The sequence below is a fragment of the Pleurodeles waltl genome, chromosome 6, assembly GCF_031143425.1.
Source record: "Pleurodeles waltl isolate 20211129_DDA chromosome 6, aPleWal1.hap1.20221129, whole genome shotgun sequence".
NCBI lineage: Eukaryota > Metazoa > Chordata > Amphibia > Caudata > Salamandridae > Pleurodeles > Pleurodeles waltl.
The window spans coordinates 962534302-962561228 of record NC_090445.1 but is presented as its reverse complement, the minus strand read 5'-3'; the positions used below and the strand labels follow the sequence as shown (position 1 = coordinate 962561228).

General features: G+C 41.9%; 1 protein-coding gene across 9 annotated transcripts in view; it reads right to left on the bottom strand.

Moving 5' to 3' along the window:
- Positions 1 to 26927, bottom strand: part of BLNK (B cell linker) — a 545638-nt gene that overhangs the window by 37736 nt on the left and 480975 nt on the right. For all 9 annotated transcript variants that reach the window (XM_069239783.1, XM_069239781.1, XM_069239782.1 and 6 more), the window contains 3 exons: positions 26132 to 26177; positions 14329 to 14371; positions 3065 to 3131 (listed from right to left, as the gene is read on the bottom strand). In XM_069239783.1, the coding sequence (XP_069095884.1) occupies positions 3065 to 3131; positions 14329 to 14371; positions 26132 to 26177 (156 nt within the window). The remainder of the gene's footprint in view (positions 1 to 3064; positions 3132 to 14328; positions 14372 to 26131; positions 26178 to 26927) is intronic.

The following is a 26927-nucleotide window of genomic DNA, read 5'->3' as shown; positions in this document are numbered from 1 at the left end:
TGAATCATTATTTGAAAGCGGGGACCCCCCACTGAGTTGTTACTGAAAGCTGGGGCCCTAATCTGTTAATATTACTTTAATTTTCTAAGCAGTCGCAGACCCCTGAGAAGACTTCATGGACCCCCAGGGTAGGTAATTGAAGCTAAGAAAAAAATAAACGAAGAGGCTGACTGAGTGAATAGAACAAATGCATTTTCTGTAGATCCAAAATACCATCAGCAAATGAGGTTTCCTGAGGCTTTTTTCAATAACCAAAGAAACATTTTGGAAAGGTAGTATAATAATCTCCTGAAAGATGTGAAAGTGAGAATCCTTTGAAAGCAATGTGGAGTGTTTCCTCAGAACAAAATGATGCTTGTGTTGTACTTTTAATAGTGCTTCGCAAATGAGCAGAGATGTAGACAACAAGAATAGCTGTATTTTGCAACACCAGTTCTTGTCACTGACCGCCATACATTTGTTCTGCTTATACGTGTTGAGATACAAACTAATGGGGTGGAGGGCTGTTAAGTAAGGGATACCAGTAGAGAAAGTCATCAAAAAAGATTTTAGCATCTTTAATTTGGAACTATTAGGAATTCTGATTTGATTTCCCATAGGTTGCAATTGCTGGGACATAAGATCCCCATGTATCACCTTGAATTTTAGAAATAACAATGGAGGATATAAATTCTGAAATAGTCCAGTGAACAACGTAAATTATGCATGTTCCCAACTGATGTCCATAATAGAAACTTGAGACACTTACTCTCATACCAGGCATATATAATTATGTAAATAACTTATTGAATAAAACTGAGATTGAATGCAACGCAGAGACGCACATTCCCTGCCATCATACTCACCAAGTTTGGAAGGGTTGTCACATCTAATGCTTTTGTTATAATAATAAATCGCCCTTTTGCAGAAGACTGATTTTGGGTTGCACAAAAAATGGCTAAAAGTCCAAAGAGCCAACTTCTGTTTGTAGTAATTTAGTTATCACATTTCCAACCAATGCATCTGAGACATGGAATGCATTGGGGTGAGTGATAAGGAAAGAAAAGCATGTTACCCAAAAATAGTTTCTGGGAGGAAAGGAGGAAAGCACTACCTAGAGATGAAATGCTTTACTCACTAGGGATGCAATATCTCTGTGAGGAGCGAAAAGTAAGCCTCTGCATATATCACATTATGGTGGTTCTCCCACTAGTGATAAACATGGGTTCATCTGCTCAATTCTTTAGCCTGTAGTCTTTGTTTGTCCAGAGGGTGAGTGGCAGAGAGGTGGGTGCTTCAATATGGGGCCAACAGCCACAGCCTCTGGCCCAGCTAAAATAGGTGCCAGGCTAAAATGATACACCTGATTAGTCACAAAGACATGGCTGTTGTATTGCAGGTATGGAGAATCACTCTATTTCCTATTTTCTATTAACACAAGAGTTAAACGACTTTAACATTTAGAATATTGTTCTTTAATACAAAGTAATTTAGATTATGCCTAGGATCCGTATCTGCCTGATCACCACATTGTTAAATGAAGTCATTGGTGAAATGAACAATTCCAGATCTAGCTGAAAGACAGGAATTACCACAATAGGAAAGCTCTCAACAGATACCATGGTACCAAGGCTGGATTGGTTGAAGAGTGGCCTGCCTCCCTGTGCGATTATAAATTCAAATGGAATAGGATGATACGCATCTACATGCCTCCAAGCTCTCTTGCATTGAAGTTGTAGGAGGTGAAATGCCCAATGTACTGAAGGAACACACTCAGGTCTCAAGCTGGAACAAGCTTTCCAAACCTCATGTCTTTCAGACTACTTATCTCAGCTTATTAGGATCTGGAAAGATTCGTCAAAAGCCTAAGACAAAGTAGATGGAGCCTGTGGAGGGGCACAGCATTTGAAGATTACATGGGAAAAATTACTAACTGATAGCATTCTGGAAAAATATTATAGATTAACAATCATATTTGCAAAGACAACTGCAGCAGATGGGAACATAATTCTCCAAAATGGATCAATAATCACAATATGTGTAAGGCTGTAAAACTGTAATAGCTTTACAGTGTAAATGGAGAGGTACGGGAGAGAGATAGTACAGCTGGGGTGAAGGCAGATGAGGAGGAGAACAGAAGTAGTGTTGTGGGTGGAGTGGGCCCAGATAAGGAGCGGGGAAAGAGCGCAGGAGTGGAAAGTCAACCAGAATATGAGGAGGGGTATGTGAACAAAGCTGTGGTGGGTGCAGTGCCAGATGAGAAAGTAAAGTGGTTCCAGAGAGGGACCATAAGCAGTTGAGGAGAATCCACTAGAATCCACTAGTTATGCAAGGTAGGAAGCCAGCAAGTATGATGGGCTCTTATCTGCACTGATAAAACCATGTGGTGGCAATTTAGAAAAAAATCAACCATGCATGACTGAACTCAGAAAGAAGGAACTAAACATTTTGCACATCTGAGTGAAGAAAAATGACTGGGCATCAATAAGGGCAGGTGGGTTTTGACGCTTAGTGTTGGGTAAAGATTCTTAGGTGTCTTAAAAAACGCCTTCCCGTCTATTCTCTCACTGGGGACAGACATTGATGTTCTGCAAAGAAAACAGTGAAGGCTGACATCACATGGAGCCTTACATGACTGAACTTGGAGCACATGAAATTACAGAGGTGCAGCATATTCATAGTTCTTGATGCTCACTGGAGCCAAAGATGGTGGCACCATGTATTATATTGTTTCTTGGGAGCATGCCTAGGGAGGGTTGCTATTTCTTGCTCCAGACATAATATGTGTTTATTTTCCAATGCTGATTCATTGCTAATGTGGCACACAGTTTATTTATCATCTCTTTCTAAAGAGGGAACTGCTGTGTGAACCTTGAGATGGTACTAGAGGGTGCAAGTCAAGCTAACCTTGTCAGAACAGGCAAAGGTCCCAGCGACTACTTCAAGAAGATGTATATCTCTTCCACACGCTGACATGCTCATAATTCATTGTTTTACGAGAGGGACAAAAATTCAGAAGGTATGAAGACATAGATTCTATGGTCAGTAACAGTTAGACACAACAATACATTTTCACTGTGCTTACCCTGTTCTTGGTAATGGTGCAGGGGTTGGTGCCGGCTTGAAAATATGGTTTCCATTGCTGTCAGAATCTAAACATAAATAATACATTTGATGTTCAAAATATTGATATCTTCAATTATTTTAAGACTTTAGTTAAATGGAGCAGGATTTCATTTATGTTGTTCAAATTCAGATGTAACATTTACATATCACTTCTGCAATCAGCTAGTTAAAATATCAGTGTTTTTTGTAGGAAATTGTGAAAAAGTGTTGGCACCACAGTAGACTAATGTTGTAGATTGTAGTTTTTGTCAGTTGCCTTTTAAACACTTTTGGTGCTATTCACAAAGGTAACTTCTAATTTGTATGTGTTATTTACTCTTACACTATTGAGTAACTTTACTTTATAAAATTAGAGTGTAAAAGTAGTTAAAAGTGTAGACTACACGTTTCCACTCCTTGGAAAACAGGATAGAGACACATTTACAAGCATAAGTCAGTACTGCTGAAAAGAAACAATGGTAAGTCCAGCAACCTTATGAGCAATTAGTAAAATAATTGTTATGTTTAATGTCAGTGTAAATTATTTTTATATAATTATTTTAAATGTACGGCAAAAGCAAAAATGCATCAAATAGTTAATTGATTTAAATATATTAAATTAAAAGTATTTTTCTGAAGTTTGAATTAAAAATAAATTCTAATATAGATATTTTGTAATTATTCTTGGCTAATAATTAAAGGTGATGTATAGAATATATTAAAAGCAATGTAATTATATTTTACTACAAATGAATCTTACATTAATGCATAATATAAAACAGTTGTTAAATGTTTATTATTGTTAAATAATCAATATGTTGTGTTTTTATATTTATTAACATTAAATTATATTTATTTATTTATATATTAAACTATTAAAAATATTTTAATTTAATTTAGCAGAATTTCCTATAGGGTTTTAAGTCTCTGTCTCAATTATTTTTTATGCAAAGGTGTTCCAGTATCAGTAGTTGGCCATGTGTGATGCTTGACTTGTGCCAGCTCTGAGATGGAGTGATTTACTACTGTTTAGGGTCGCTGCGTTAACTTTAGAAGTGCAGCTTGTGAATAGAAATAGCTTACTCTTTCATGGATAGGGGTATGTCCCTCCCAAAACTCCTCTGTAACACTCACTGAGCCCATACTTACTCCTCCCTAAACCCCTCCTACTTAGTAATAAGTGTGGCCCTTTTTCCAGCTACCCCTTCAGGTCCACCCATATTTACTACTAATAGTAAACCTGCATGTTTCAGGATCTCTCCATAGAAAAGAAAGGAGAGGCAGTGATTTACACTTGTAGGTCTCTAAATAGCACTTTGGTAGCACCATTTTAGTACTACTAAACATACTACAAAATGCAGTTTGTGAATAGGTCCCATTGATTTATGAAAAGCATGTACAATGCTGCCAAAGATATAAAATAAAGACTGCATTAAGTGGAGGATGAGATCAAGGTATCTTTAAGACAGGTGTCTTGCGCCCCCTTTTCATGATTCCCACCCTTATTTAGTCGTACCATCGGAAAACTCTGCAGTAGGCCAGCTGATGCAGGTCCAGTTGCTGAATGGCATCAGAATTTTTTTTGTATATGAATGAAACATTTATGATGCATCCGATAAGAAGAAAGTTTCATCAAATATGAAGAGCAATGATAAGTTTATCTTGCCTTCGAATTTTATATACTAAGATTTTAAGATGTCAATTTCAGGCTAGAAGTAAAAACACTTAATTTGCCCACATGGTTTCCCCCCGTGATTTATAGGGTAAAAAAAAATCATTTTTAGCCGTTTAACAATATTGCAAATAGTACATATTTCTGTAATACGCTCTGCCTATTTTAAAACGTCGACCCTTCCTCAGATAGTTCCCTCATTTTCTAGTAATATCGACAACACTGAAAAAGTTGTTGCATGTCACAATACTGACGTAAGTAATATTGAGGTGGGAATATTCTGACTCCACCATCGACTAGTAACACATTGGATTATATGATGGAACACCGAATTAAAAACAACTACTAACCTTAACAACGAGGTCGGAACACCGACCTCGTCCTTACTACTAATGATTTTACCACAAATGCCTTAACAACGATATTTCGTTGTAAAGGCATTCCTGATAAAATCATTAGCAATAGGCACCATTCACCCTACATCCCTCACCCCACCCCACCCCCCCAACCCCACCCCAAAACCTAAAACCCGCTGACCCCCCACCCACTCCCCAAAACCAAAAATGCCCCACCCCCAACCCCACCCTAAAACCTAAAACCACCTGACCACCCACCCACTCCCCAAAACCAAAAATGCCCCACCCCCCCAACCCCACCCTAAAACCTAAAACCCCCTGACCCCCCCACCCACTCCCCAAAACCAAAAACGCCCCACCCCCCCAACCCCACCCCAAAACCTAAAACCCCCTGACCCCCCACCCACTCCCCAAAACCAAAAACGCCCCACCCCCCCAACCCCACCCCAAAACCTAAAACCCCCTGACCCCCCACCCCCTCCCCAAAACCAAAAACGCCCCACCCCCCCAACCCCACCCCAAAACCTAAACCCACCACTTACCTTCGACAACTCCCTTCTTTGTACCTTAACCACGCATGTTCGTTGTTCAGAACATACGTAGTTAAGGCACAAAAATACGAAGTCGTGGTTAAAAAAAGCGTTGTTACGCTTTCGTTAACCACGACTTTCGTAATAAAAAAGTCGTAAAAAAGGATGTTTCCCAACACATTGTTTTGTATAGGAACCTATAGATTTACTATTGTCACTCCACATTTACTTAGCTGAATAATATGTTGGTTGTCGATAAGGTGGAGTCAAGTGTGAGTTCAGGTTGATATTAAATCTCTGATATTGTGAAAAAGTATTTCATAATCTTAAGAATTAGGAAGAATAATTTTAGGAAGTTTGTTTTACCAGGGCAAGGTTTTAATTCCACAGGCCTAATTGCGAAGTCTATATATTATATCAGGAAGTAATACCCTATATCAGTGATAACAATAACCCGCTGTATTAACTCCAGAGTTAGAGTTTAGCAGAAATATATTGCGAATAACGAGCATAAAAAAACATGTTATGGGCTATTTTTGTGAATGTATTTGTCTCTGGATTCCACAAACTGTTTGCTGGTAGAAAGAATGGTAGTTCTGTAAACTAAAGCGGTAGTATTATCTCTGAACATTTGTGGCAGTGAAACATTTTTGACATTGGTGCAGCAGTTTAACCGAGACTGATGCCCTCTTTTATCCATGAAGGAAGAAGGCCATATTTAACTTACTAAAATACAGAATTCATGGTTGGGATACAACAATGCCAAGTTACTTAAAGATGCTTGCCTCATGTGTTTATCCGAGTGTGTTAAATATATGTTTTAAATCTTTTGAAGTCATGCTGGGGAGAGCTTTAGCTTTATGACACAAAAGTCCTATTGTTAATATAAATTATAAGAATGAAACACTGATTTTGATCGCTGCTCAGGGTGGCATTTTACTGTTCTTGGGCTAGATCACTCCTTACATGCGTTTCTTCCAGAAAAGATTGTTTTGTTTAACATGCAGATTTGAAAGATAAATCATCCACAGAAAACCATTGGCATCTGACTTTTTCACAACAATATACAACAAGCATTTGCAATGCAACGGGTCTCGCATTTTCTCGAGTTAGAGCTATTCACATTTTAAACTCCTAACCGGACTCTTCTTGCCACATAAAATGAAAAGTAAAACAGTGTCACATCAGCGAGCCCACAGCCACCATAAAGCGTGACGGAGACACACAAAAGGAAACAGAAGTTCGCTCGCAGTGAAACGTATTGGTAAAAGTGCAATTATCAATGTCACTGGCAAAAGTGCAATTATCCATGTAACAGAGTCGATGTCATGCAAAGCGCACAACTACTACCCAGCGAGATCACGCTGCCTGTGAAATAAAGAGAAAAAGTAGTCCAGAAACCATACAGAAAACATGGAGCCTTGCGAGTTTTCAGTAGTTGGGAGGTGCGCTCGAGGAGGGCTAAACACCGGAAAAGGCATGACGTAGGCATTCCTTTCACTAATGAAATTAATCAAATTGTAGAAGGCAAGCCCACAAACCAACCAAAGTGATGGGTGTGGTTAAAAGCCTATAGAGAGATTACATCAGGGACAGAGCGCTTTGCGCTCGACCCTAAAAAGGGAGCTTGTGCAGCATACGTTAATGGAAATTTTACTGGGCAATCACCAAAAAACGATGTACATATTGTGATAAATAGCTAAAAAGATAAGGACGTCAGATAAGGTTAATCAATTACATCAATGACATCTAGTCTTCCCGTCTCCCTCTCCCTCTGTTTCAAAAGTGTAGGTATTCACATAAGGGCTGATTAGGAGTTTGGCAGATGGAAACAACTGTCTGCCAAACTGCAAATGTGGAGGTCGGTGCCATACGATCGACCTCCCCGCCGGCCCTATTACAGCCTTTACAGTGGACTGACTGGCAGAAACGGCAGCATCAGCAGCATCGTTACCGGTTTAGAGCCACCGGCAATGCTACCGCATGCAGTGTGCACCACCACCTGTGAAATGTGCACTATCTGCAAGGGCACTGGCCAGGGGGACTCCTGCACTGCTCAGGGCCCCTGTGCCCATTTGCAACTGTTCATTGCCAGCCGTTTCATGGCATTGGTAACGCCATGAAAAGGTTGGCGGAGAACAAAGTTGTAATCAGCAGGGCTTGGCTGTTTGCAACCGGCACCGCCGTCAGGCTGTCGGGAACTGAGATCCTAGCAGAGGCAGCAGGAGGATTGTGGGTCTTCTCGCCAACCTCATAATGTGGCAGTCAGACAGCCGCGGCAGTCTGACAGTCTTCGGACCGCAAGCCTCGTAATTTAGCCCTTAGTCTGCATGGGATGCATTGCAGAAAATTTGCACTGTTGCGAATATCGGGGCAAATCCATTTGCACATTTTTCCTATTTGTGTAATTTGGAATGAGGCAAACAATTTTACATAGTTTGATTTCACATAACTGAAAAGTTAATCAATCTTTATTAAAGCTTACAATGACTTCAAGATCAAAATGTAAATATCATCAATAAAACTCAGCGTTTTACAGGACTTCAATATGATCCCCATTCAATTGTTATAAAAATTCTGGAGCACCTATGCCCCAATGCATGATTAACAAAAAAGTAACTGTGTGGATCATTAAACTTAATTACCTTGCTAGTGCAAGTACACAGAAGACAGTGCTTAATGCTTTGACATGATCACAGTTTCGCCACACAGGATATGCTGGGCTAAGAGTGGTGTATTAGTGCTTTGGTAGTACTAAGTGCAAAAGGAAAGTGCATACCTCATAGTCATAAATATGAAGTACCCTGCACAAAGAAAATGCATACTGCTGAATGGAAAGTCTGACGTGCCCTGCGAGATATATGGTGAGCAACAAAGGGGGTTTCAGACCTAGTGCAGTGCCTTGCAGATTCTCATCAAATTGCAGTCAATTGCCAGGACACAGAGAGGAAGGGCACCTTTGTAAGCCTGAGGTTATTCATTTTTAATCTGCCATGCTCACAAGCTTTAGGAATTTCCCACAAAGTCTCAATTCCTCTTGTCAAAAACAGGCTATAATCAGCTGCCGATATCTACGTATTCCAATAATGATAAAGTGCTATCTCAGCAAACCTTTTAGTTCTGACATTAAAGCTGGACAAATGCAGGTGATGTGGCATATACCTTCCTTTACGTAGTTACAGAGCCAGCATACGACCTCAGAGGAAGATCTGCTCCAAACGGGAGAGTTGAATCATGTAGGGAGTCCTCCAAGCCATAGGTTCAACAGCTTATGCTTAGACTTTAGCCCAAACAGTTCCCCGAGATATGATTGGGGCTTTAGGAGGCCGTATGATCCTTTTATCATCCAAGCGTGTGATCTTTTGGACAACACAGCTTTATCACTGAAGGATGAGATATTTTTCCCTATTGAGTTTCTGTTTCTGTTGAAAGCTAGTTGGGAAATGGTTTAAGCCCAAAGTGCCTCAACCTTGAACGTGGTTAGAGCAATGTTTAAATAATCATGAGCCTGGGAGTTTCTTGGGTCAGTTCTGGCCTTCCAAATGATATTGCTTAGGGGTGTTCTTGATTTCTTTTTAAAGCTCATAACAAAATTTTAGATAAGCACCCAGGCTGGTTACGTTTTGCCTCAGGAGGCCGAACTTAAGATGAATGTGGGCTGGAGAGTCATGGCATGGAAGACTGAACACTCTTCAATATGTACCTGTTATGGCTTTATCAACTATTTTATTAGCTCTTCCTCTCAGGGCCTCGACACCATACGTGAGAGAGGGGACATGTTTAGCAGCCATGACTTGGAGGAGTAGTTGGAGAGACATTCCTTTAAAAAAGTTCCCTAAGATAAAGAAGGCAGACATTAGAGTATTATTTCTCCTTTGTAACACACAGCACTGTTTGTTAAAAACACCTCTTAAATTGAAGCTTACTTCCAGATATTTGTACCCCGGCACAGCGTCAAGGCTGAACCATCAAGATACTAGATCAGCTGCGGACTTTTTCTAGTAGTCACTCATTGTTTTAGTTTTATTGAGGTTGATTCGAAGCCCATGTTTTGCAGCATACAAGGCAGTTATGTTAATTAATCGCTGAAGTCCAAACTTGGTGTAACTGATCAAGAAGACATCATCAGCATAAAACATGTGTGAAGCGTTGAATCCAGACAGCATTCGGGAATGAAAGGTAATGCTTTTGGGAGCAGTTATCAAATCAGCTAAATACAAGTTCAAAAGAAACGGGGCCAAGACACATCCTTGTTTAAGGCTCTTACTGGTGGGTAGTTTACTGGAGACCGCTGTCCCTCTGCCAAAACTTCCCCTTCTCCATATGTCGGTGTACAGCAGTTGTATGGCTCTTAGAAGATAAGGAGAGATTAGCGAGCTGTGGAACTTGGAGCACAAAATATTGTGCTGCACCTCATCAAAGGCAGAACGAAAGTCCACGTAACACAGGTGAAGATTTGAAGGGTGACGCTTAGCTTGGTCGATTACCAGGACAAGCATTAAGATGTTAGTGGTTGTGCCAGTGTTCTTAAATGAACCGGGTCTAGTTCACTGGAACCAATGAGCCAACTTCTGCCTAATCAATCAGCTCAGTAAGCAGAAGTTTGGCAAAATATTTGCCTCCCCATACATTAGGGCAATCAGCCGATAATTGGAGGAGAGTGTTTTCTTCCCTGCTTTGTAGATCAGGGCTAAAATTGATCTCCACCAACTCTCAGGAATTACCTGGTTGGTGAGAGCATAATTGTACAAGATAGACAGATGTTTGACCCAGTATTGGGGGTTCTTTTTGAAAATCGCTTGAGGTAGGCCATTGGGTCCCAGGGTGCTATCACGGTGCCTGGTACCTATTATTTTCGCCACCTCTCCCAGTAAGAATGGGGTATTAGGATGTGCCACCTCCAGATTTGAAAGCCTTATTTCCTGGCACCCAAGTATTGACTTTGGGCCCCCATACATTTCCTGAATAGAGGTGGTCCAGGTGTTCCTGAGATGTTTGAGGATGAGGGGGCAACCATGGGCCTGTGGCGAGGATCACCAGTCGCTAGAATTCTCTAGCATTGTTTCTTCTGGAGGCTAAAAAATTTGCACCAGAACAGATCTACTTCTGATTTACTTATATACAGAACTCAGCTTGAAGCGGGTCACACTCCGTAAGGTCAAATATTAACTTTTTTTAATTAGTCGCAGTGCATGGTTTAGCTTCTTTTTAGCTGTTATAAGTTCAGCTGTGATCCTATTTGTGCTGGAACTAGGGCAGTTAATGCACCACGGAATTGGCCTTGGGCCTCCAGCAGGTGCGCCAAGAGCTGGGCCCACTGATCCAATGGGTCAGAGACTGTTTTACATACCAGCTGCCTGCCAGGTGTCTGGCTTTACGTTCCACCCTCTCCATGGATCTGGTTGACCAGTGAAGCTTTCTGTAGTTAATGGTAGAGACTATCTATGTTTGGTTGAGCCTGGTCCTGCATTGAACAGTGTAAGCTTAGCAGGATCCTTTGAGGTTGGTGGTCGCTTTCCTGCTGGCTTCCCAGTTTGTAATGTGTAACCATGTGAAATAGAGCAAAAGAAGCAAGAGTGTAGCCAATGATTGACTTGGAGGTTTCCGAATGTTGGGTAGACTGAGCAGGAATGTGGGTTAATGCGCTCTTTCAAGGCTCTCAAGCCCAGATGCTCGACGTCATTTATGAATAATCACCCCCTATCATACTTTCTCAGAGAGAGTGGCTGGAAAGAAGATATAGGCCAAATCTGATCGAGTATTTCCACTACTTGGTCTCGTATTGTAGCCTGCAGTAAGTTCATGTTGAAGTCGCCAGTCATTAAAATGAGCGGAGCAGGGTTTGTAGTTGCTTGGGCTGTAAAGAAGGCCAATAGAATGTCGAATTCTTAGCAGGCAGGGATGGATATAAACATTTATGATCAACAGAGGAAGAACACTAGTTGGTGAGCATTCTGAGAATTTTACAGCTTACAGATTTGGGTGGTCAATACTGATTTCTTATATTATAGCATTGAGTTCATCTGCTATGTAGATGGCAAGACCCCCAGCAAGGTGTCCCAGCATATGAGCCTTGACTGCCGGTTTGCTGAAACCCAGAAATGCTAGATGTTTTAGAGCCTCTAGGGACAAAGTTTCTTGAAATATTGCTAAGTAGAAGGGTCTAATGTAGGATAAAAAGTGATCGTCCTCAACTTTACTTGCTAATCCCTCTATGTTCCAAGCACAAATTGGAAAAGTTTATTTTGGGATCCAATTGGCTGGCCGATTGCTCTGTCAATACATCCTGTGCCTATGTGGATCTAGTAACATAGCACCCGGGAGGCAAGCCCAATCAGTTATGGCATGGGGAAATTGACTTTGGGGCTGTTTGGGCTCTGTAGCTGTTTGTGTAGATGTCCTGACCGCATTTAGTTGAGATAGAGTGGCTCCCAGCACCCCTGAGAACTGACATTGGCCTGGTTATCTCATTGACATTTAACCCCATAGTTGGATCTTGCATACCCCATCTTCCTCAGTAAACTAGTGGAGAGTAGCCTTTATCGGGGATGTGAGGCATTACAAATTGGAGATAGGCTTCAGTCTCCTGGCAGGAGATCTCAATACCCTATTTTGTAAATCCCTGCTTTTCTGCCCACAACTGCTACACCAGCAGGGTGGTTTCCCAGGTGATGACTATGGCTTCTTCCCTGCCAGGGTCTGAAGAGCTTAAGAAGGTGACTGAGTGGATGTCAGATGTCAGACAGTTGAAAAAAAACAAGCTTCATTTATTAGTGTGTAAGTGATAAAAAAAATAGTGTGAACATAATATGCCATGATTACTTTGATGCATGCAACAATCACTCCAATTTGTTTCACATAAATAGCAAAAATAGTGCAGGTAGATATGCCATTTTTTGCATTATTTCCCTACATCTTTTTATGGTCTGGCTTGTCAGCAAAGCTGTCACCAGACAATTATGTGAGATACATTGGGAGAGGGGCTTTGGCTCCACCCACATGTTGGATGCAAGGAGTGCATGTTTTGATTGGGCAAAATTTGTGCACTTCAACAAAAAAGTCCATGCCCTACACACAGCTCAGTTCATTTTGTTTATTTATCCAGCTGTCTGAGGTTGAACTCACATGCCATTGTAACGCTATTGAAGTGTTCTAGATAACTAGATAATGTATGGTGTTTTTCTCTTTCAGCAGAGCAGATAGGAGGAGGCAGTCATTAACATGCATTGGTTTTTAGGCCTGGCTTCACCGTCCATTCATATTACCGACCTATTGGTACTGCCAATGTTTGTTTGGTTTTACAATACAGATAATTAATTTGCCTCTGAAAACCAACGTAAACATTATTATTAAACAATAGGCCAGGTGATTCTCAGGCCTTGCTATGCATACTCTTGGAAATCTGCGTGAGAAGTTTATATGTGTACTCTTGAACGTGTTTTGCATATTCCAGCTGATGAGAACTTATGAGTGCATAGTAGCACACAGTGCACAATGGTGCTTGCAAAAATGCTTTTGAACTAGCACACTTGCATTTTTCGTTTTGTCTTTTTTTGCCCATGAAGAAATGTTTTTTGCTTGGAAAAACATATACACCTAAATTAGTTTTTTTTAGCGTTTCCTTTTCATTCTAACCCTAAAAACATGTTTACTCATGCCCCTGAGAATAATACATCTCTGACCATTTCCAGGATGGTAACTGTGTGAATATCCACCAAAAGATGAGTTTGAAGGTCATGCCAAACTGTCTAAGGTATCCCACTCTGGAATGCCTACTCTAAAGCACAGGTATAATAGACTTGCTCATACATAATATCACACCAAACTCGGGTAATAATACGCATGAATAAATAGATGTGTTAGTGTAAGTTCACCTTTCTGAATACCGTGCACTCGTAAATGAAGCCATTTGCGTGCAAAGGTTGAATTTACACTTTGAAATTGCCTTCTGTATCATGCCCAGAGTCTTGTGGCACATCTATAAAACACACGCTCCTGTTCATTTTTTTACACACACCTTTACCATACTCCTTTCTACAAATAACTATATCACACATTTATTTATTTAAGAGGCATTGTAGACTGCTGGGATGTCAGAATCTTGCCAGTAAGGGCACTCATATATAGTTCAGCAACCCTAACGCGGGTATCACTGTATATACATATATATATATATATACTGTATATATATATATATACATATATATATATATATATATATATATATATATATATATATATATATATATATAATATATATATATTAAAGAACAACCCTCTCAACCCACTTCCCTCGTGCTCTGAATCACTCTGAATAAAAAGCATAGACAATTGACTTCACTGATGTTCATTTCGCCCCAGGTATTAGCATATTTTTAAAGAGATTTAGTTTGTGCTTGCTGCTGAATGGACCAACCATTCTATCTGATCATAAACATATAAACATTTAATTAATATGTTTCAGAGATAAAAGTAGACTGAGGCTAAAATTTAATTTAACGGAAGCTTTTACACAAGGCAGTTTGACCAGGAGCTCGTGATGAAGATGCAGGTCAAATGAGGTGACATTTGAGTAACTCCGGTGCAGAGCAAATGTGTTTTTTTTGTTGACAATGGACTTGAAGTTCCATATCAATACATAACCAGTCAACCTGCACACTTATTATTAGATCAACTTTACTCTTACCATCAGGGTCACAGATTTCATACTCATCTTCTGCTGGTGCGACCTGTAACACAAAGAAGAGCAGATACTATTTATTGAATTATTTAGGGTAATGTGTATTCTGTAACTAATACCTGCATCTTGGTTCTATGTTTCCTTACATTATTCTTTGAAACCCAAACATCACTCCGGCACCCAAGTGAAAGAAACAGTGAAGGAGAACATTGAAAGGTATGGGGACTTGCTTCCAGTTGTTACTGATCATGAGTTAGGAAAGCGCCAAAACGCACAACTGTACAGTGTACATATACTCTAGACTATCTTATGTAATGTACCTTACTTTAAAAAATTACCCTCAACCTGTTAGGTACGATAAACGTGGTACAGTATAGCAGGCAGAGGAAAGTCCATCAAATAATCTCACATTCTGACGCATTTAACTGTAAGGCTTAACAAAAGAGAGTTTACACAGAAGCCTACTCTGTGCCATCTTAATGCATATGCTACACAAGAGAACAGAATATGGGTTCTCTCATTCTTTTCCTTGTCAGTGTTTTGTTTAAAAAAGTAATATGTTTATATATTCGCTAAGACATGTCACTGGCTAGATTTCGGACACTCTTGCTTTGTAGATCTGATTTTTTTAATTTAAAAAATCATCTAAATTCAGTGATGCTCAGTTAATGTAAATGAAATTAATTGTCAGAGTATACAAATAACAATATGTTGCCCCTCTCGCGATGCATTTCTTAGAAAATGTACAGTTATCGTTTCCACCTTGCATTTTGAGGACTTCCTGAAAATGCAAACCTAATTAATGCCATCACAAATAACATCAAATGAAATCTATGATGTCACTACTGATAACATTAATTACAGCATCAAGTGCTACTTCAATACTAGCATCAACTACTCTATTTCTCATATCAGTGCATACTTTAAGTAAAAATGTATTACAAATGGGCTAATGTACTAAATTCTAAGTGTGTGTGTGTCACATAACCATGATCATTGTGTAACCATTTATTTGTTATGAGACTGTCAGTGTTGAATTATAATGAATACACAAACAAAACTATTACTAAAGTAATTTACTGCGGGCCTAATCGCATAGATAACATAATCTACACGCACTGGATGATTTTTGGGCTTTTCCAACATACTGTGATAGCCCATTTGGGCACGATGGAACCTGAATGGCATACATTTCTTTCTCAATGTTTGCTCAATGTTAGCTGCACAACTGAATGTAACTATCCTAGTATGCGTGACCTGTCTCTGAAGTTGTCACAAGGTAGCAACGACAGCATAAATTAGTGATATCACCCATTGTACTTGAGGAAGCTGTATTTAGCTCTCAAGGCTTTCTCACAGAAGAGGCTGGCCCCTGCTCTTTAGCAGCTGTCTGCAGTTCCTATCCATTCACTGTGCTTTCTTGCATTCATTTGGATGGAGAAAAAGTGTAAAAACGTAGCACCAAAATGTATGGATTTTAGCATTACATGTTCCAACAGACCCGACACGAAGCTCTGCCCATCTATTTGGAGTTTTGTCTTTGCTTATTTTGATGTTTGCTGAATATTTTTGCATTAAACAAGTGCGTGACGTCTACGTGTTACCCTAAGTGTCTGTTTTCTTTTACAGAACCTAGTACATTGTGTACTGGGAAGGTTTTCGCTTGGTGACAAGGGAAGGTGATCGGCTGGCCACCAGTGCTTAATTTGTGCTAGTTGTTTCCGGTGCTGAGCACCAGCACTTATTTTTGAGGGCCGGGGCTTATTCTTATGCCTCAAGCATTTGCTGCGAGCAAAAGACACATATGGAAAAGGTGGAGGAAGAGAAAAACATAAAGGCGTCACAATGGGAGAAAGCAGAAAACTGCAAAAGTGAGCTGAAGGGGCAGGGAGCGGCTTTAAATGCATTGAAGAGGTCCGAGATGGCTTCAGGATTACGCTGCCTCAGTATTCCCTGTTCCCACATTTAACTGTATCAGCTCCGTGTTTAAGAGGAGGGCTTTGAGCACCGACACGTTTTTATTTACAAATTAAGCACTGCTGGCCCCTACATAACGACTGCAGGCACCAGATGCAAGGGAGATATTTCTGCTGGGGGTGAGGGCCAAGCACAGCCCAGCACTGGACCTAGTGACTCGACTCTAAAGTAAAGGCATGTTGAACTAAGTTTAAGTGAAATCCAACCATGTTTACCAAATTGTGCTTGCTTGCTTCGCATGTATCAATCAATCAATCTTTCCTAATTCGGTTTTAAAAATACAAATCATAAAAGATGCTGTAAATACATAAAAATAATCATGTATCTCCTAATAAACTCCTTGATTTAACTGCTTCTGCAAGGAAACAGGCAACCGCATCACACATCCTCCCATCAGGTTTGAGCTGTAGATCCAAAAGTGCCGGTTTAACTTGTTTAACATTTAACATCTTGAGTGAAGGACGAATACAATTATTCCTTAAAGTGCTGTGCATAGGGCAAAACATGATATAGTGTAATGTGGCGTATCAGGAAACCTTGTCCCATGGACAGGGGACAATATCAGAATCTTTTACCCAGCCCTTTGGTATTAGTATTAATAAAAATAATAAAAAAAGATTTAATCTAAACCTAGTCAATACTGTAGGTATCTTAAAAAAATAGACAATGCATAGCAAAAATATGATTCAATTGACAAGGTAGTTCTTACCATAATAAAGTGTCTAACCAATGGTTTCACCCAGGCCCCTGCTTCTCTATCTGTCTGTTTCCGCACAAATCTGGCAGACCATATCTCACCGCTACATTAAGAGGCACAGTGACCCAAGGGCCACACAATTCGACATTAAATTTAAACAAGCCGCTTGGTACCAAACTTGGGGCTTTGTTGTTCAGTAGGGCAATAATAGCTTCCCTCACTTCCTTCCACTGAAGCTCAAACTGTTTGTAATGTGTTATTATGCACTTATGGTGTCATCTTAGTAGGTGACAATTGGATAATAAACTGTGGGTAGGTAGAAGAGCCCTAAAGCAAAAACGGTGTGTGTACGATCCATGGTTTACAGCGAACAAGCTATAGGTTTAGTGGTGAAATGTGGAACATAGGTAAAAGAGCCAAGACCAGAAGCACAGGCCCATGAAGGATTAATGTATGTGAGAAAGAGGCCCTCTGATCAGCCCCTTCGCTAGTCCTTCCCCACAGGCACACAACCAAAGGTCAGCCGAATGCAAGGGAATCTTTGGGTGTCAGTGTACAACACCTTTCGTAACTCACTCTGTGGAATCAGTTAGAAAAAATAATTGAGGAGGCACCTACCCTACTTTGTGTTCCCTTCCCACCCTCCTCCATGACATGAGCAGCTGGCACACAGCCGGTAGATCCTTTCATGTTTACTTCGTATGAATGAGGGAGGAGCAATGGGGGCAAGAAAATCTAAACAAACTGAACCCCTCAAGAGTTCACGCCTCACAATACAAGCATGCTTAAACTCCCCTGAGAAATATGCTCATCTTCACACCTGCATCAAGCCGTAAACCAGGGCATTCTGCCAGAAGTGCCTCTGTTGCTGCTTTGTGCCAGCTGCCAGTGGGTTGGGCTTCCAGCACCCACCCTCCTCATTTGCCGAGCTGGGGAATGATGTGCCCAATCCCATTCATTGTTATCACCTCCTTCCGAGGTAAGACGCCATCTACTGGATACTGGATCGCCCTGTGGGTCTGGCTTGATGTCTTTGCCACTGCTGCCATCCTCTGGCTCTTGGAGGGATAGTTCATTGCTCTGGAATGAGGAGTTGTAAGATAAACAATACTATACTACACCTGTCCTTGAGCGTAGTCATCACTCTCTGCATGTGAACAATTACTACTTGCTGCTGCTTGAGAAATACTGCCAAATAGATCTGCTAGGATTTGCCACAAATGTTTTGTGGGTTTGTGCCCTTGAGTGGCATGCACGCTAGCAAGAATTAAACATGCCTTAATCTCTTGTAGAATAGGAACCAAATGCTATAATATGCTGGCGCCTCTCCTGCGAATTAACAGGACATTTCCACTGGTTCGTATAAAACTGATGTTACTCATTTTGCCTTTTCTGAAAGGAGGCAGTTCTATGAGTATTGGAAAACTACCAACTGGAATGTTTTTGTGAGCCAGAGTGAACGTGACTCTGTTATAGAGAGTGTATACAAATCAACCTCGTTTGAACATCGTCTTCTTACTAGCATATTGTTTCACGCATGAAAATATCGAGAGGACAATGCAAATTTCATCTGCGGCTAGAAAGTCTACCCGTGGCTCTCCTGTTGGAGTTCCTGAGACTCTCAACCTAATTTTCTTGCAGAGTTTACTTTCTACCTCCAGTCACCTCAGTAACAACCACAGTTATTGTGGAGTTCCAGGAATCTTTCTCATGTTTGTTCCAATATAAGCAAACGTGGGCCTGATATGTCCTTTTCTGGTACTTATCACTGAGGTTAACGCCTGTTGTTTTTAGGACTTTGCATCCAGAACAGTGTATAAATACAGTTGCAGGTTCTTTCCACCTTATTTACTAGTTTGCTGTAGCTGTAACACCAACCAATAATGTGAGAGAGATAGCAGTGTCTTTTCATCTGTTTCTCAACACCAAGTACGGCGTGCCAGGAAAAGTGTTTTTTTGCATCATCTGTCTTCTCACTTTACCTGTCAAAAGGCAACAGATATTTATTTATTTGTCTGTTTGCCTATTTATCTATATCTTTGTGTGTGATTCCCTCTTTGCTGAAAATGTCCTGATTTTGGACCAAATCAAAGCTATGGTCTCATACTTTTAGTGGTGAGATATTAATCCTGTTTGTCTACATTCTAATTATGTTCTGAGTTTAAACGTGTTACTCTTACTTCTGTGCAAGGCTGAATAAAGATTTGCTGATTAAAAATACAACAACACCTGTTGTTAGAAACTGGGTCTCTACTAGGCAGAGTTGTGCGACCTGTCCAAGGAGGGACCATGATCCTAGTCAGGGTAAATCAGTTACACACCATTAATTAACGTGTGCTCATCCTTTGGTAGTCTGGCTCAGAGCAGGCAGGCTTAAGTTAAGAGGTAATGTGTAAAGTATTTGTGCAACACTTAAAAAAAGTAAAACAGTGAAAATCCCACACAAAAGAATCCACACCAGGTTAGAAAAATAGATGATCTTACTTTAATAAACATAACAAGACCAAAATGACAGAAATCCAATAAGTAGAAGTTGACATATGAATTTTTAAAGAGTACCTGAATATCTGTAATTATAGTGCTTAGAAACTGTGGCCACCTGGTTGCGCTAGACCTGGGTAAATCCAAAAGTTCAGGCTGACCGCAATAGAGCGTGGGCATGCTACAGGGGCCAACCCTGTTTCATTAAAACAGTACCTTGTATGGAGGGTTTGGGTCAACATCGAAGATCCGGTGCAAGGAGCAGAAGGGACGATATGAAGGCTATGTATTGGTTCCAATCAGCACAGTCAGGGATATGTCATCCTCGAGCTGCACATTCGCTGATGCTATATCCTTAAGGTGTGGCGTCAAAACCCTTGCGATGAAGCTGATGTGTCATCATCAAGCCGACGATGTGAAGGCAAGGCGTCAGGGATGAGGGTGATGTGTTGATTCCGAGCTATGATGTGCTTGTCCTCAACAGTGGTACATCAGTGTCGAAGAGCAATGCAGTGGTTCCGATTGGTGCAGTGACAACAACACATGGATTTTTGTAGAAGGCAGCTGCAGGGCCCACTTCCCAGGGCCCAGGACTAGATTGGCACTGTTAGACCTGACAGCCTTAGGGTAGTCACCCCTAACTTTTTGCCTGCCTCCCTCCACTTTTTGGACACTGTTTTTGGTGGTTTTTAGACTCTGCGCACTTTACCACTGATAACCATATGCTCTCTCCCCTTAAACATGGTGACATTGGATCATACCCAATTGGACTATTTAATTTACTTATAAGTCCCTAGTACTGTGCACTATATGTGCCCAGGGCCTGTAGATTAAATACTACTAGTGGCCTGCAGCACTGGTTGTGCCACCCACTTAAGTAGCCCCTTAACCTTGTCTCAGGCCTGCCCTTGCAAGGCCTGTGTGTGCAGTTCAACTGCCAATTCGACTTGGCATTTAAAAGTACTTTCCAAGCCTAAAACTCCACTTTTTCTACATATAAGACACCCCTAAGGTATGCCCTAGGTAACCCATAGGGCAGGGTGCTGTGTAGGCAAAAGGCAGGACATGTACCTATGTAGTTTACATGTCCTGGTAGTGTAAACCCCCCAAATTCGTTTTTACACTGCTGTGAGGCCTGCTTCCTTCATAGGCTAACATTGGGACTGTCCTCATATATTGTTTGAGTGGTAGCTGCTGATCTGAAAGGAGTAGGAAGGTCATATTTAGTATGGTCAGAATGGTGTTATAAAATCCTGCAGACTGGTGAGGTTGGATTTAATATTACTATTTTAGAAATGTCACTTTTAGAAAGTGAGCATTTCTCTGCACTTAAAACTTTCTGTGCATTGCGTTGCGATTGACATTGCGACGCACGTCCCACCGGATCGACGCACAGCCGACCTGGGACGACGTGGCCCAACTTCCAGAGGGGAAATCGACACAGCGCCTGCTGTGAGGATGAAATTTCCACGCAACGCCCACTGGAACGATGCAGCGCTTGTGACTCCACACAACAAGCCCAGGATTCCACACACAGACCCCGGGCCATCTGAAAACCCCGCAACCCAAAGAGGATCCACGACTGAGCGCCGGAAATCGACGCACAGACGTCCCTGCGTGGAAACTAAACGACGCATCACCGTGTGCGGCCCGAGAAATTGACGCACACCCCATGTGTTTCCACGCTTCTCCTCTGCGGCCCCTTGCAGAGATTTTTCATGTGAACCAGGTACTTTGTGCTAAAAATAGATTTTGTTTGCTTTTAAAAGACTTAAGACACTTTATATCACTTTTCAGCGATATTCTACATTTACTTATTGCATCTTTGATCGTTTTGACCTGCAAATATCCCAATAAATAATATATATTTTTCTAAACACTGTGTGGTGTATTTTTGTTGTGGTATATTGTGGTATTGTATGATTTATTGCACAAATACTTTACACATTGCCTTCTAAGTTAAGCCTGACTGCTCAGTGCCAAGCTACCAGAGGGTGGGCACAGGATAATTTAGATTGTGTGTGACTTACCCTGACTAGAGTGAGGGTCCTTGCTTGGACAGGGGGTAACCTGACTTCCAAAAAAAGACCCAATTTCTAACATTGGTGATCAGCGGTGAGGATAGGACTTGTATTTGTGCAGTGACATACAGTAGCTAAGTATTTCACTACCTACCCACAGTTGAAGGTCAACTTGATTTTTATCTTTTTTCTGCAATTTTGTTTTTCCTATCAATTGTTTGACCAAAATCCTCACCCAACATGTCTCAGGCTTGGTCTCAAGCAGGTGATTTTGACCTAGCCCCGTTGGAAACATACACTGTCAAACAGCTGATAGGGTTCTGCAGGGATATGGGAGTACCCACCCAAGGTGCCTCCAGAAAGGAGGAATTTCAAAAGGCGCTGAGGGCCTGGGCAGAAGCCCATACAGAGGAGGATGCTGAGGAGGAGGTGCCAGAAGATGGCCCCCCAGAGGATTTTTTGCCATCAGTGGATGTTACCAATGCAACTGTGCCCTCTGCCAACCAGGAAGCAGTGTCTCTGATCAAAGCCTGACCGCAGAGGAAAGGAGAGAGGAGAGAGAGTTTCAGTTGCAAATGGCAAGGCTAAAAATTGAGGCTCAACAGGAGGAAAGGAGGGCAGAGAATTCAAGCAGGCTGAGACTGAAAGAGCAGCCAAACAGATTGAAGCTGAAAGCGCTGAAGCTGCAGCTGAGAGAGCCTTGGCTGAGAAAAAACTATTGTTGGCTCATGAACGGAATCTCAAGGAGCTAGAGATCAAGGCGAGACAGTCTGAGTCCAGCAGTAATGGTGGCGGCAGCATACAGACAGGACCTGCTGGAGAAAAGAAGATTCGTATACCCAAAAATGTGGTGCCCAGTTTTGTGGTGGGAGATGACATAGATAAATGGCTAGCTGCTTATGAAGTTGCACTAAGGGCTCATGAGGTTCCTGAGGGGCAATGGGGTACAGCTATGTGGAGGAATGTTCTAGCACTGGGGAGGGACACACTTCTCACACTGTATCCAAGGGATCAGAACACATACCCACTTCAGAAAGCCATTTTAGTTGCCAAGTTTGGGCTGACCCCTGAGAAATACCGTCAGAGGTTCAGGGATAGCATCAAACAGTCCACACAAACATGGGTAGATTTCTTTGACTTTTCCAGTAAGGCACTGAATGGATGGGTGCAGGGCAGCAAAGTAGATGATTATAAAGGTTTATATGACTTGATTCTGAGAGAGCATATACTCAATATTTCTTTTACAGAGTTACGCCGGCACTTGGTAGATAGTAAGCTGACTGACCCCAGGAAGCTTGCTGAGGAGGCAGACCTCTGGGTTAGCACCAGGGTGTCCAAAAAGGCATCTGGGGGGGACTCCCACAAAGGTGGTCACGGTTCCCAACAGAAGAAAGTGGGGGGAGAAAAACCTAAAGAAAAGGAGTTTTCAAAAGGCCCCCAAAAGAATTACTGGGGGGTGGATACCATTACTCTTCTAGGTTTGCAAAGTAGCCGGGGTATTTTGATGATAACCATTGGGGAAATAGAGTGCTACCAGCATGGACACTCTAAGGGAGACTCCCAGTGCCTCAAGAGGGCACAATCCACCACTGGACAGACACTTGTGTTGGCTAGTGTAACGCTCAGGGGGGAGACAGTCCCAGTTAGCTTTGGGGAGAAGGCAGAGGTTTCCCTAGTGTCCCTGGGAGAAAGAGAGATGGTGCCTAAAGCCTACATGCCAGAAAATACTTCAAAGTATAGGCAGTGGGTCACCATTGATGGGTAAAGGGTGGAGGCTCTGCGTGACACAGGAGCCAGTATGACTGCTGTCAAGAGTCAGCTGGTGTCATCAGAGCAGATAGTCCCAGATACATTCCACCAGGTCATAGTCGCTGACAATCGTGAGAGTCACCTACCAGTGGCTCTGGTTCCCTTTGAGTGGGGGGGGTCTCTGGTACTCTGAAAGTAGCTGTGAGTCCTGCCATGCCTGTAGATTGTCTGTTATGCAATGATCTTGAGCATACTGCCTGGAAAGAGGTAGAGCTCAGATCGCACCTGGAGATGTTAGGTTTGCCTGAGTGGGTCTGCATGACCACACGGTCCATGGCTGCCTGGGAAGGGAGTCAAGGGCATCTGGAGCCTGGAACAATGGCCCAGACAGCTGCAAAGAGAAAGGGCAAGAGGTGCGGGAAACCCGCCTCAGATGTTCCCACGGTGGTGTACGGGACCACTGAATAGGACGAGTCCCCTGAGCCAACTGGGGAGGACATAGCTGACCTGGGTAACCTACCTGAACTTGCTGGCTGGCAAGTAGAGGGCGGGCCAACCAGGGCAGAATTCTGCAAGGCGCAGAAGGAATGCCCCATCCTTGAGGGTCTGAGGCAACAGGCCACAGCCCAAGCAGCTGGTGACGCCTCTGGCACTCACCATATTTACTGGGAGAATGATCTCCTCTACAGTGAGCCTAAGGTTCCAGGTCCTGGTCCCCCAGTGTTACCAGGCCTTCCTACTGGGTCTGACTCACGACATTCTCCTGACAGGACATCTGGGCCAAGACAAGACCTTTAACAGGCTTGTCACCCACTTCCATTGGCCCGGAATGAGGTTAGCCTCAGATAATTTCAGCAGAGCTTGCCTCACCTGCCAGGCTAGTGGGAAGACAGGGAAAAAGCTTAAGACTCCCCTGCTCCCACTCCCCGTCGTTGGCACCCCCTTTGAAAGGGTGGGCATCAACACTGTTGGTCCCTTGGACCCCAAAACTGGTTTGGGCAACAGGTTTATCCTGGTTTTGGTGGACCATGCCACCTGCTATCCAGAGGCAATCCCTCCGCGAACAGTGACTGCACCGGTGGTGACCAGAGTCCTGTTGGACTTCAGAACAGGAGGCAAGCCTTGGAGGCATTTCAATTCTGGGGATGATGTGGTTCCAGTCCATCTTATCCAGGCAAGGAGGGTAGCACGCAGCAGGTCAGCACAGGCAAGAAAGCAGTTCATCCAGGTCAGGAATCCAGCAGAGTAGCAGTCCTTATAGCAGCACAGCAGTCATTATTCCTGGCAGAGTAGTCACAGGTCCAGTGTACTGATTTGTAGGGTCTGAAGTACAGTTCTTATACCCAGCGGTGCCTTTGGAGTGGTGGTGACTTCAAAGAGGGGCTTTGAAGTGCACAAGGTCCTCCCTTTCCTGCCTCCAGATACACTACAGGGGGTATGCAGCTCTTTGTGTGGAGACAGGCACAGCCCTATTCAAGTGCAAGTGTCAGCTCCTCCTTCCCATCTTGCCCAGGATGGCCCATGAGCCTGGTGATCGCCCATCAGGATCTAAATGGCCTATTAGGCACAACTCAGATTCCTTTGTGTGTGGCTGTCTAGAGGGAATGCACAACGCCCAGCTGTCACCCAAACCAGACGTGCATTGGAGGCAGGCAGCAGGCACACAGGGCTTTAGAGCAGAAAAATTGAAACTTTCTAAAACTGGCATTTTTAAAGTTGTAATTGTACATACAACTTCATCATTAAGGAGAATTTATTATTACAAGTCTGTAGGTACCAAACACAATAATCTAACTCCTTCTCAATCAGGAATTACACTTAATAAATGTGTTGAGGAATCCCCAATGTTATCCTAAGATAGGGGTAGGCCTCACAGCAGTGGAAAACAAATTTGGGAGTTTTTCACAACCAGGACATGTTAAACCAAAAAGCATATTTCCTGCCTTTGTGTATGCAGCACCTTACCCTATTGGCTACCTAGGGTCTACCTTAGAGGTGTCATGTATAATAAAAGGACGGTTTGGGGCTTGGCAAGGGGTTTTAAATGCCAACTAGGCATTGCAGTGTAACTGCACATATAGGCTTTGCAGTGGCAGGCCTAAGACATAAATGGCTAGTTAAGTGGGTGACACCATCAGTGTTGCAGGCTCACTAGTAGCATTTAATTTACAGTCTCTGGTCAAATAGAGTGCAGTTTACTAGGGATTTATAAGTACATTAAATATGCCAATTGTGGATATACCAATGTTACCATGTTTTAGGGGAATTAGCTCATGCACTTTAGCACTGGTTAGCAGTGTAAAAGCACCCAGAGTCCTAAGGCCAACAAAAACATATCAGCAAAAGTGAGGCAAGGCAGGCAAAAAGCTTGGGGAAGACCACCCTTAGGCTGTCAGGTCTAACACATGTGCAGTGAGTTATAAACTCTTCCACCTGAGTTATGAGATGCAGAGAGTAATGTCCTGTCATGTTATGATATAATTTCATAAAACGTTTGAGGAGAGAGTCTGTGCAACAATCCTTTCCTCATCCATTGCAGTATGAGAATGCTGCTGTAGGAAGAGTGGGCTCTACTTTACTTTAACTTAATACTGTATAGGAGACAATCCACATAGTGCATCTTCCCACAAACAGGAGGGAGTCTTGGGGCCGCCCAATATTGACAGTTTTATTCTGATGGAAATATATATCCCAGATTTGATGTAAAGACACTAGTAATGCACACATCTCTTATCAGCATAGAGAAGTCTAGACAGTTTTACTCTTGGAGCTCTTTTTATGCAATATTTGGCACAACATAAAAATGGACATTTCTGGAAGTTTGCAGTGGATAGTAATAAATAGTAAATCTCCTGTGAATATATACAGAGTGAGGTTAACTTACTGTTTCTTCCATTTTATGTTGAGGAGGACTCTTCCACATGTTATTCCTAAAAAAAACATTTAAGTATAATTAGAGACAACAGCGATAAAGAAACTCTCATTGATCAGCCTGTTTTCTTGTTAAAAATAAGGTGACATAGCTTGCATTGTTTCTTATGTCTTCAATCTGTGTTTTTCTGTAAGTATGTGGGTTGTGAAGTGCATGGTGTAAGCAAGAGCACTTAAAGGATTTTCTTCTTTCTACACTTTGACCTACTTTTGTATACTCCAAATAGTCTGAGAGGTCAGAATAGTAACTGACTTCTTAGAAGACGCCTACGCCTCCATTTCAGAAGTAAAATATGATATTCTTTTAATTTTAAGCTTCAACTGCTCTCAAACTTTCAAATCAATAATACTGTGCATTTTTGTAAGCCTTTATCCCACATAGGCTGTAACGTTACACAAAAGTGTAGAATTACATGTCCCTACTCCATGATATAGGGGTGAGGTCAGTAAAAATGTCAAATGTGCCATAAAATAAATACTAGTAGTGACTTTATGACCTTCTTTGATGTTTTGCACACTTAGGAATCGCAGTCTCAAATGGGTCGGAGATCTCCCTATCGTAATGTATAAGGAAAAGTTAAAAAGTTTATTGATCTTTTAAAAATGTTAGAAAAACTATTTTTGTTAAATATTAATGGTAAATGATTTATGTATTTATTTTAAATGTAGAGTAATATGAATAATCTTACAACAAATTACAACAACAAAACAAACTACACAATATAACAAGTTTAAGTTAGAAATGCCAT